Below are 12,737 nucleotides of genomic sequence, written 5' to 3' on the forward strand. Positions count from 1 at the left end.
TTCGATACCCACTTACCGCTATCTATTTAGTAGTATTTGGTTTAAGTTTGAGTTAGTCTTCGACCTCACGTCATTTAACTCATCTTTCCTTTTTTAGATCTTTAAAATCGAATATGAAACATTTTCGACTAGCGTTAAATTAAACCACTCAAAATTAATTAAAAATGTAGAAAATATTTATAGTATTTATATATAATTTATACCACATCAAATATTCCCACACTTAAATCGTTTTCGTCCCTGAAAAAGTCTAGTTGTAATGGGATCAGAATCGGAAAAATGCAGTCTTAAAAACATGTGAGCTTATCTTAAAATTTAGAACAACGCAAAAACTGTGATCACCGATATTGTTGTCCAGTTAAACCCATGCCTTTGTTTTTACCGGGACAAGTAAGACCCAACCATTTTTTCAATTATTATTTTTATTTATATAATCTAGTCGAACCCACAGTTAAGACCGTTTATTTTAGATTTTACCGGATCAAACCACCCCAACTTCACTTAAACCTCATCATTAGTAGATTAAAACTTTGTTGCACATTTTTCATGAATAGCTAAGACGATCAAGGATATTGTTTATCCACCTAAGTTTAAGCATCAAAGTCTACCAAGCAGCCATTAGATATGATTAAGGTTCAATTATTCAACTAACTAGCTAGTGTTCCCCACTACATGACATACCCCCGTTATCAAGCAACACCTCGGATCCATTACCACCCGTGATTTTACAAGTTTCCATCTGTCGGTTTACATACATCGTGTCTCTAGTTGATCCTGTTCTTAATGGTATGGGACGCAAGTAAGAGGACCACGCATGACTAACCGCAGGATGATCACTGGATCATCAAGATTTTACTTCACTGTAATTGATGTAAGTGAGTGTAATGATTGCAGTAAACTGCGGGTTTATGCTTAAAAACTTTTATTTATTTAAATATCTGAAGATACCCAGATAAACAACCGTAAAATGACCCATGGTCTCCGAAACCGAGGCATCCCATCAATACAGGATTTAAGGCTATAAAACCATACACCTATGAAGTGTTAACCACTAAAACTAGAAGTGCAAGTTTTAAGTTTATATCACCGGCTACATGACATACTTTAACGTTAAACCTACCCAAGCATTGTATGATAACGTATTCAGATTTCTATAAAATTTTTAACTTTTCACAATCAAACTAAAAATGAGGCTTGAGTAGGGCTCGACCTCTCATCTCGTATTTTATACAGACTTAACATGTTTCCCACTAAAATCATATTTTATCGTTTAAAAACCAACTATCAAACTTCCCTTTCACTCTCAAGGCTGAGCCTACCGACACATCCCAAGTTAAGTGCGTGTTCTTCAATTATATTTTATTATTAGTAGTTTGAAAAACCGATTCCTAATAAGTATCCTCATCTCCCATTTAAACGCAAAAAGAAACAAAATCAAGGGACATTTTTCAAAACTTTTTTTTAAACCTAAATAACTAGAAAACAAAACAGATTAAAAACATGTGTTCCTATCCCCACACTTAAAATTTGCATTGTCCTCAATGCAGGGATGGAAACACGACTCAAAAATTTAGAACAAAACAAAACAAAACCTAAAAATACAAAAATAAATAAAAAAAAAAAAGCTAAAAATTAAAAACTAAAAACATAAAAACAAAGTAAAAAAGGAAAAAACTTAGCTGGTAGTATGCTAGTGAAATATGACACTAAAGTTTTCTTCCACAAATGACCTTGATCTCCGAACGTGCATCACAACCAGTATCTCCTTTTTATTGTATACGAACGGAAGCGGCAACAAAACAAACAATATCTAAAAACTCATCTTATCAACATGATAGATATTAATCATTCAAAGTACGTAACCAGACTAACCAACCCTAAACAATATATAATATGAATAACAGCGGCAAATAGATAAAAAGTATACGACTCCTGCTGCTCCATCCCCACACTTGAATTTTGCATTGTACTTCAAGTGGATCTTCTATCTCACATTATCTTCCTTCAAAACTTTCGAAACTTAAAAACAAATAAAAACTACAAAAAACTACGTTAGTGACTCAAGGAAAAATAAAAATAAAATAGAAATAAAAATAGGAAAGAATGTACAAACTCTACACTTGAGTTGTCACTCAAGAACCACGTGTGACAATCAGTGCGATGGATCGAGAGGAGTTTCCTCCATCTCGATTGATTCCTCCGGTCCTCCAAGATAGTGCTTTAAGCGATGACCATTCACCTTCCAAGATGTTGCATTATCCGGATTCTCCAACTCCACCACTCCATACGGGAAAACTTCTTTCACCAAGTACGGTCCCGTCCACTTGGATCTCAACTTTCCTACAAACAAATTCAAACGAGAGTTAAATAACAATACCATATCACTTTTCTTGAACTCCTTGCCTCTTTCAACCGTATATCATGTAGAGCTTTCGTCTTTTCTTTGATGTTCAACGATCGAGAATACGCCGTATCCCGAAGCTCTTCCAACTCATGAATCTGAAAATACCTTTTCCTCGCGGCGGTGGTAAGATCGACATTCACCGTCTTCAATGCCCAATAAGCACGATGCTCCAACTCAACCGGAAGATGACAAGACTTACCATAAACAAGCATAAACGGTGTAGTACCCAATGGAGTCTTGTAAGCGGTTCGGAATGCCCATAATGCATCGTCTAACTTCTTCGACCAATCTTTCCGACTAGCCCCAACCGTTTTCTCTAAAATCCTATTCACCCCTCGATTTGCATTCTTGACTTGACCATTCGTTTGAGGGTGATAGGCGGTAGAGGTATGATGAGTAACCCCATAACAAGCTCACGCTTTCTCCATGAAGGAATTACAAAAATGGGTTCCCCGATCGCTAATAATAGCTCTCGGAGTACCGAAATGAGTACACAACTTCTTAAGGAACTTCACAAAAACTCATGCATCATTCGTAGCCAACGCTTGGGATTCCAACCACTTCGACACATAATCAATAGCCACCAAAATATACTTATTACCATTCGACGTGGGAAATGGTCCTATGAAGTCGATGCCCCAAACATCAATGATTTCAAGAATTTATATGGGGTTTTGAGGCATCTCATTCTTTGAAGAAATATTACCTGTTCTTTGGCACGCATCACAAAGTTTCACAAACTCCTCAGCGTCTTTAACAACCGTCGGCCAATAGAAACCACTATCAAACACATTCTGCGCGGGCGCATACGCACCATGATGACCTCCAGTCAACCCTTCATGAACATGCTTTAGAATATCCCAACCTTCCTCTTTCGTCACACATCTCCTCAGAATCTGATCACCACCAATCTTAAACAAGAACGGGTAATCCCACACATCCTAGAAGAACTTCCTCTTTTGTCGCGTAGTCATACCCTCTAACACAAACTCATTAGCCAAATAATTAGTAAAATCAGTGAACCATTGCATACCATTCTTCTCAGCCGCAACAAAATCGATTAACTCGTGAGGGAATGTATCTCCAATCTCCTCCTCACGCAACTCTTCTCTTTTCGGATCTTCTAAGCGGGATAGATGATCGGCCGCTACATTTTCCGCACCCCTCTTATCTTTGATCTCGATGTCGAACTCTAAAAGTAGGAGAATCCACTGTATAAGACGAGGCTTCTGAAAGAGGAAATGCAAGGCCGTGATGTTGGGTAAAATTTAGTTATTATTATATATTAATTAGTTATATTTAGGTAAATAAATGAATGAACATTGCTACTTCAAGCATTGCTATGTGTTTTCAGGATATTGGAAGTTAAGGAGCTTAAACGAGCTAATTCAGACCCATCCAGATGAAGATTAAGCAAGCCTCGAGAAGATGGAAGCATGGGGAAACATGTATTGAGGGTTAAGAAGGATTCGGGAAAGCATTGGAAGAGAAACTTGAAGCCGAAGTGAAAACTGAACAACATGGGTTACCAAGAAAGTGTGTTTTAGTAAAACGGGCATATCTTGGCCTAGAAAATGAGTTACGGAATCTATAATATATGAATTTCATGTTTCTCAACGAGAAAATTTTGAATATGAAGTCGGTTGCATCTTCGCGTATAGCGGAGATGCAGGACATGCATCTTCGCGATACGCGAAGATGCTTAAAGTCGGCAAAAGTTAGGGTTTTCACTATATAAACAATTTTTCGACCCTATTTTGAATATCACGACTTCCAGAGGCAGAAGAGGTGTTCTAGGGAGACTTTTATCCATCTCAAAGCTTCTGGTTCCATCATTGATCGAATGTTCATCAAGATAAGTGCTTTAACGATTATCTCGATGTCTGGCTAGTCGTGTGTGTTCGTTCTAGGTTAAGGTTTTGTGTAATATATTGTTATGATTAGATTCTTGTGTGTAATATATAAGTCTGGATATCGAACCGACGAGACTCTCTAAATTACGTTTATTAGCTAATTAGACTCAACTACAAACACGACTTATTAATTTATATTTGTTTGAGGGGGTTTTTATTTAAAATACTAATTTAATACTATAATTAAAAACTAATTAAGAAAACAAGTACTTTAAATGAAAGCAAAAGTTTGTTTATTTAAAATAAGACGCTGATGAGAAAACTACTTAAGCTAGAATCCCCTAAATTTCAATTTATTATTCAACCAGGAAAATATTTAGTTAAGGACTGGGATCGTAAAATAGACACTTTAAAAGAAAACCCGAACAGGACTCCTGACCTTTCTCAAGAAGACACCTATGAGTTTCTAATAAGTTTTAACGCACACCAGTATTAAAAATCAAGTTCCCTTACGGTCACCTAATTAATTATGACTTAGTTCCTTTTTACGAAATCCTACTTTACAGCGCGTAAATCAAAGGCAATCTAATATATTTAATTAATTTAATAGACAATAATAAATAATCAAACCTAGATGGACTCCTTACGAAGAACTAACTCTAGCAAGATTAAATAATAAAGATCTGTCAATAACCTAGCACTTTACAGATTTTAGGTTAGCAGCACACTTAGGTTTATTTGACAATATTATTCATATGATCTTATCATGAAATCAATCATAAAATAATCAAGAACACAAAGTAATTGATCTAATAGCAACCTATCATATGACTAATAATAATCAAGGAAACTATGGAATAAAACTCATCAAACAATCCTAAGCATCCATACGCATCAATTTAATATAGTTAAATCTTTTACTAAATCATAAAACCCATAATGATAAATAATCCCAAGTCAAATAAAAAACGTCAACGTCGGTTCATCATAAGCCTAGGCATTCTAAGGGTTTAGCCAGCAACCATACGCAAGAACAAAAGAAAGTAAATAGGTTTAAACAATAAATTCATGACGAAATTAACAAATTCAAACCGAATAATAAGAATGTTTGGATGAGTAGGTGTTGAACCCTAACACTCTCTTGTCGAACCAAAAAGCTTTCTCCTTTAATTTCTTCTTCTTTTTCCTTGCGTCAGCAGGTTTTGAATTCCTCCTCATAGCTCCCAATAATTACTTGTGTCATCCCCTCTCTATTGCCGGCTGACACTTTTATTTATATTAATTCTCCTTAACTTCTTCTCTAAGTTGGCCTTTTACTTTAACCCTATTTTCTTTCTTCGGGCCAACCCCACGTGAGTCGATTAATTTATCCAAAATCCCATGCGTTTTAACATAACTGACTTATTTTCCTAGTGGGCCTGCAATCAAGAATTTAGTCATTTCGTTCAAAACAATGCAAACAACATTTACGTTTAAAATCCACTCAAAAGTCAAAAGAATTAATATGACAAATTATTTGAGAGCATGTTGTCTTTGCATCTTTAACTATTTCACCACCATGATAATATATTTAAAAAAAATAGCATGAGTAATTTAATTAATTTTAAATGAACTTTTATATATTTCAATGTGACCAAATAGCATTACTTGTGTGTTTAACTCATCTTTCTTTTTTTGATCTTTAACATCGAACATGAAACATTTTCGACTAGCGTTAAATAAAAACCACTCAAAAGTAATTAAAAATGTAGAAAATATTTATAGTATTTATATATAATTTATACCACATCAATAACCATGATCTAAAAGCCTATTAACAGTTGTATGATAGGAATATTTTAACAATCACGAAGATCCACCAACTAGATCTAGCCGACGGTGCATATGAATCGTTTCCCATATCTGATTGAACCCAGAAAGATACAAGATGAAAATGTATGATTATGATGATATACTGGAGGTTTGGGTTCCATGGTTGTGATCAAATAGTGATTATGAGACTGGATCTTGACGGATTATTGATGAAAAGATTAGGGTTTGAAAGGAAAATAGAGAGAAAGTGAGAGAGTGAATTTGGTTAAGTAAAAGTGAATAGTGAATGATATTTTGAGTGATCCTCATATATAGGGTCAGCCTATCTCACGATAAGGTCAAAACATCACGAGTATTCACCGTAAATACTCTCTCAGTACTCGGTTTTTAAAACGTTTGCAAATTCAAACCCGAAAAAAAAAATTTACCCACCAAATTCAAGCATTTGGTTGGTTTTCTAATTATCTTTTGTCGGTCCATGACTGTTAACGTTTGCACAAAAAGCTATCTCTTTGACTAAATGAAATAAAGTAAAGTAAAATAAAAGTAATAATAGAATAGAAATAAAAATAAAAATAAAATTAAAATTAAATCTAAAATATTAACATAGATAATATTTTACAAAACAAAATAGAATTAAAATATAAACACAAATAAAGTTAAAACTAACTAAAAGGAGAATTAATATTAAATTAATTTACATAATTCTTTTAATTGATTCGATTATAAAGAACGATCACAACATGGAATCATATTAATTTACAAGTCCCAGATCACGTTTCCATTTTCATATTATTGTGACACAAGTTCATCATCGATTGCAGATATTGTCCACTTGTTTAACTTGATAAGTGTTTTTATGTCAACGTGATACATTTGAGATTCAATTAGGCACGGTGCTTGTGAGGTCCCCACTTAATCAGACATGCTACCGATTCCATCATACCTCGGGCCTAGTTTGTGTTGACATATCACCTCAACTTGACTTAAACCTTTCTTATTTGATCACAGTACTCTTATTAACGTACTTGACACTTTGCTTTTGTACACTTGACTCGATCTAGAAAGGTTAAAATAAAGCAGAAGTTTAGGGCCTTAACAATCAGGTCGGATAATACCATATCATTGCGTAGAGAAAGTCCAAGGCTTGAACAAAAAGAAAGAAAATAAAGCAAAGCAGGAGATTCAGGGCCTTAACAATCAGATCTTGTATGACTACAAACATAGAAAGTCCAAGGCTTGAATCAAAATAAATGAAGAAATAAAGTAGAAGTTAAAATTCCTAAGACTGACTTTCCTTGACCCTTTTTCTTGACTTTTCTTTTTCTTTTCTGACACCTTTTGTTTTTCTTTTCTTTTCTTGACGCTTTTCTTGACACAATAAAATTAAAATTGACACTGTTTTTCATAAGAAAACTGTGATCAGGTAAAGAGAGACTTAGGTAGGACATGTTTAATTACATTTGAATCTTCATTGATATGAATTTAACGGAATCATGCAACCGCTTCATAAACGTTTAACCACTACTACCGACAAGAATTTAGATTTATATCACCCGACACTTACTTGTTTGTCAAGCCTATCTACACATCTATGAGTGACCTTGTAGCCTTTTATTCTACTCTTTTCATACGCTAGGATCATTACATGCCAATGTACTATCATTTTCTAAAGGACGGATCAAATTCTTTGTAATAACCGAAATTTAAAACTCATTCGTTGATATATTTAAATACATAAAGAATTATCCAAAACAAAATAGTAGAAGTAAAAATAAGTTATATGTTGTGATGTAAAAAAAAAGTAATACAAAGCAAAAGTAAAAACAGATAGTCAACATATTAAACTTTAGGATAAATATAGAAAAAGTAGGCTCATCAGTGAAGATAATATCAAAGTTTGGAGACAACTATTTGTTCATATCTTTAACTTTCCTATGAAGGAAACTGATTATAAGTAGAGATGTTGAAACCTTTAATATTCATACCTTCCTCAACTAATTCACATCCCCCGATTATATTCCAACGGCGATTTATGTTTCTGGCAAATTGAAACAAACACACCCATATAATAAATAGGTGTACTTATCTCTACATATGGCAATTTCGTGAAGACTAAATATATATCCAAAAGCGTCGTATGAGATTCAAACCGACTTTTGGATCAAGATATATATAATTTTTTTTCCAGCAAGCCGACACGAACGTAAGCAGCCAAAGAGTTCCTTTGTTCACTCTCTAATCCAAAGGCAGCCCGACCATCACCTCTTAACCATGGCGATCGACATCACAACGCAACCGACGTTGACGTTAATCGACAACTTTCATTTATCACCACGTGTTAAAGTTAAACCTAAGAAACCTCTCGTAAGACTTAGAAGCTTTTCCGGCCAACCTGCGCCTTTTCCGGCGAAGTATTAAGGGAGACGAAGTAACAAGGTATATTTAAATTTTCACTAAACTAGTAGAAGCCTAATTAAAATGAGTAGTAAAGTAATATATATAAAGAAAATCTAAGGGTATGTGGTTTTCGAATTCGAATCCAATTGCTAGACTCTTAATTAGTATTTCCAAATTCAACTATATATATTGATATTATCATTAATAATAATAATACTAATAATAATAACAAAAGAAATAAAGATAGAAAGTTGACATCAGTTTTGTTCTACGAACTACAATTTTATTAATATTAATAGTATTATTATCATTATTTATTTTGATAAGAACATTTTTTTATAAACAAAACGTTATCCTTATGATGAATTTTATTGAAACATAATAAACGTTGACATATATATATATATAACAATAAATGTGTATAATGAATTTATATACACTTTAAACCCAACAAAATATATATAAATTCTAATTAGAACATGTCACACCCCGTTAAGCGATTTGCGGAAGCGTAAAACGGAAATGCAACAGATACAACTGGTATCAAATACGTTGTTCATAAAGTAACATTACTAACTAATTTACAATATATTACATCGTTCTAATCTCTTTTACAAACTAGGTGATACAATCAAACCGGTTCTTCAATTACTTTACTTCTAACTCAAATGCCCACGACATCAATCATCAGTCAGATACGTAACGCACAGGAAATTACTTCTCATATCTGATTACCTGAAAAGCATGTTAAAACAGGTCAACTACGAATAGTTGGTGAGTTTCATAAGTTTAACGAAATCAGTTTTGCGTACCACACAGTCATAGTTTGTATGTACGCGCGTATGTAAAAATATGTATTTACGTTTGTATAAATATGTACAGCCATATCCTTGTGTGTGCATATGCGCACATGTAAGTCTATAATATGAATTCGAAATTTCGGTAAAATCGTGATTGTTTGTTCGTACTACCTGTTTCCAATTTCTGTGTTTAACCAACCACTGTGGACCCCCTTCCTCCCACAACGGTTCCACATAAACTCAACCACTGTGGCCCCCTTCCGCCCACAACGGTTCCGCGTTAACATCAACCACTGTGGTCCCCCTTCCACCCACAATGATTCTACGTAAACTCAAACATTATATAGTGTACATGCAAATAATTAGTATATTTTACACATAGTATTTCCTACGGCTAATCACATAGCATGTATATAGACACATATACACATATAGTATTTATCACGTATCACCAAATACTGTTGCTCCCCATCCGCCTACAATACGCATAATCACATTATTTTCTTAACATTCATGTCATAATCAAGTTAGTTCGTTTAATAAGTTGCAGCAGAACTTGGCTCATAGGCCATACTCAACTTTAGTTTATAAGTTGCAGCAGAACTTGGCTCATAGGCCATACTCAACTTTAGTTTAGTAAATTGCAGCAGAACTTGGCTCATAGGCCATACTCAACTTTAGTTTATAAGTTGCAGCAGAACTTGGCTCATAGGCCATACTCAACTTTAGTTTATTCACCAATGGCCATTACAGACCATGTTATTTCCTCAACCTGTTGTGTTTAGCATTATATAGCGTATTTGTATAAACAGGTTGTCACGTATGATATCATTATGTTTTGGCATTAGTAGCGTTTCCATTTAATATATCAATCACGATAATAATCACCTTTCCTCAGCACGTAGTTTATCATTATGTTTGTAGGAATTTTTCATATATGAAGGTTCAGGTATTTTTCGTTCTGAACCGTTTTCAGATAGATAATGCATATGAACATGCTATTCACCCCAAAAGTTTGTAAATAGTTTGAAAAGAGGGGTCATGAAACTCACGGTTTTGTACGCACTTAGTGCGAGATTAGCACGGGGTTCGTTTCCCTTGCTATCACTTAGTCCCTATAGTCCATATTATAATAATATTAATATTTTAATATTATTATAATCTCAGTACTAAAATGGGCTGTATAACTAATTTGGGTATAACTGAAACACCCAGAAAGTGACAATAGGCTTAGGTTGTGACGTTGTTCAATGTGTAATACTTAAAACCGAACTTGGCTCAGATTCCCGTTTTCCCAGCTGGGCCAAGTTGTTTGTTTACGCGTTCAGAACACAGTTATGGGGAAATAAGCTTGGGTAAATGTATTGGTTAATAAAATGATTAAGTTATAAAGAAGGATCACATACTGGGGTACCGGATTAGCCTCGGGGCCCGTTTCCGTTTATTCAGTTTGATTTAAGAAGAAGCGCGCACAATCTACCCGGATTGTCCAGGTTTCTCATAGAAAAGTTCGTTTTTACTTAATTAATCCAAAAATATGATTTTTGATCATTCTTGGTGTTTTGATATTCCCGCAGGTTCGTTAGTCGCGAACTTACCGGTTTTTATAAAAACTGAATTTGTTTAATCTTCAAATTAGTATAATTAATTAACCGTTAATCATTAAATTATGAAAATTTAGCCAATTATCAATTAAAATATTTAGATTTTATAAAAATATTTCTGGAATTATTTATTGATTTATTAATTCATAAAAATTCATTTCATCAGCTATATTTCGCCTGAAAATCGTCCGTTTATCCCAAACAATTTCCAAAAATTCCACCAAAATTTCTGAATACTCAAATCATGTCCCAAAACAATTTTTATCAATTCCAGAATGTAAAAAGCTTGTTCAATATTCTTTTCAGCCCAAATTCGGCTATAAAAATTCGCACAAACGCATATGTACAAAACACCTTTAGACTTCTCCAAATGATCTAAAAATTCATATGTGATCAAAATACATCAAATCTGAGTTCCCAGAAAAATTTCATAATTTTTGAAGTAATTTAGCTATTTTTCCCAAATAAACGTCTCAATTCGCTAATAAATTCGCCAAATATTCTCGGATGGTCAAAAAATTACCAAATTTAAACAGGGACTCAATGACATGGTCCCTGATGTCCCTGAAAAATATCAAAGCCTAATAATATGCACATCACAAACTTAACTTAAACAGCCCGTAAGCGAGTATTTCGGCATTACCTTAGCGATTTTGGTTCGTTTCCGCCTTTCTAATCAACTTTTCAAGATCTTGTGCTCCTATGTCGGCTAGATACAAGTCCTATATCATAAACCAAGCAAGTTTAATCATTAGAACAGCCCTTTAACTTAGGGTTTCGGCTAGTGCACAAAAACGAACTTTTGAACCGTAAAAACGCCGTTTCAACCCTTTAATCCGTGTTTATGGCCAAAAAAAACTATTAAACCAGGTTCCTCACCATGTTTATGATCAAAACATGTTTATGAACCATTTTTAAGGTTTTTACATGGTTAGGAATGATTTTTGGCAATCAAGCTATGTTTATATGGTATTAATCGAGTTTAAACGAGCCGAATCGATTATTTATGACATCTTTACCTAGTTCTTGCTAGGTTTTGAGAATACGAGGTTGATATCCAGATTCTTCACAAGAAGATGACTTCAAAATATCTTGAACTTGTTTAATATTTAAAGGAAAACCAAGGGTAAAAAAGTCTTTTTTGGCGGGCTGGGCTTGTTGGGCCCCCTTTTGGGCCTATTTGGCCCACTTTTCTCGATTTACGTGCCCAAACGTGAAATGCCAAGTCCAAATTTATTTCGGGTTCGGTTTTTGGCGACAAATATATCGGGTGCGACAAACGGAGCGAAAACGAGTGTTTTTCGGCTAGTTTTGTGTAAAATTATAAAAACATACTATACGTTTGTAAAAATCGAATATATTTTCACGGATCACTTAAAACATTTCAAATAAGTGTTTGGTAAGTCTTTTTCGGCTTAACGGATGATACAATGCTTGGTTTGTAACTATCTTTCGCGTTTAAATCTATAGCGGGTAGTTAAACGAGCATGTTTTCGTGTAACTTGTTTGCTATCAAACTAAGGTCATATTACTAATATTTTAGCTTATATTAAACGTATAAAACTTATAGATGGCCCCCCGGGATTTCTGGGTCATAACCCCCACTCTTCATTGGTTTCATATTCAATTGTTACAAACCCATTAGTTTCATATACATTGGAAATTCCCCGCATCTTTAAAATATCGATTCAGTTGACTTTCCGTTGAATTTCTATTTAGACTACGATATAGTTTGACGTCATGTGATAGAATTATGTTAGTTGTGTTCATTATCGCATGTTCTGATATATGTTACGATAAAATGTTTGCTACGAGTTATGTGAATAAGATCATTTTTATTTCGATACCCTGAGTTCTGCTTCTC

General features: G+C 34.1%; 1 protein-coding gene across 1 annotated transcript; it reads right to left on the bottom strand.

Moving 5' to 3' along the window:
* Positions 1-2,152: 2,152 nt before the first annotated feature.
* On the bottom strand, positions 2,153-6,056 carry LOC143557447 (uncharacterized). The gene is made up of 4 exons (XM_077046518.1): positions 6,042-6,056; positions 3,391-3,633; positions 3,111-3,300; positions 2,153-2,340 (listed from the first exon to the last, which is right to left on the bottom strand). The coding sequence occupies exons 1-4, from the start codon at positions 6,054-6,056 to the stop codon at positions 2,153-2,155; spliced, it is 636 nt and encodes a 211-aa protein (XP_076902633.1).
* Between the last annotated feature and the right edge of the window lie 6,681 nt (positions 6,057-12,737).

Source organism: Bidens hawaiensis, unplaced genomic scaffold (genome assembly GCF_021521415.1).
Source record: "Bidens hawaiensis isolate Kalapana, Puna unplaced genomic scaffold, B.hawaiensis_p1.1 tig00018965_1, whole genome shotgun sequence".
Taxonomy (NCBI): Eukaryota; Viridiplantae; Streptophyta; class Magnoliopsida; order Asterales; family Asteraceae; genus Bidens; species Bidens hawaiensis.

Excerpts from the sequence above, each read along its gene's own strand:
- LOC143557447 (XM_077046518.1), bottom strand. Across the intron at positions 3,301-3,390 it reads ATTATTTGGCTAATGAGTTT|ATTCTGAGGAGATGTGTGAC; the intron begins GTGTTAGAGGGT and ends GGTGGTGATCAG. Across the intron at positions 2,341-3,110 it reads TGATGCGTGCCAAAGAACAG|GAAAGTTGAGATCCAAGTGG; the intron begins GTAATATTTCTT and ends ATTTGTTTGTAG.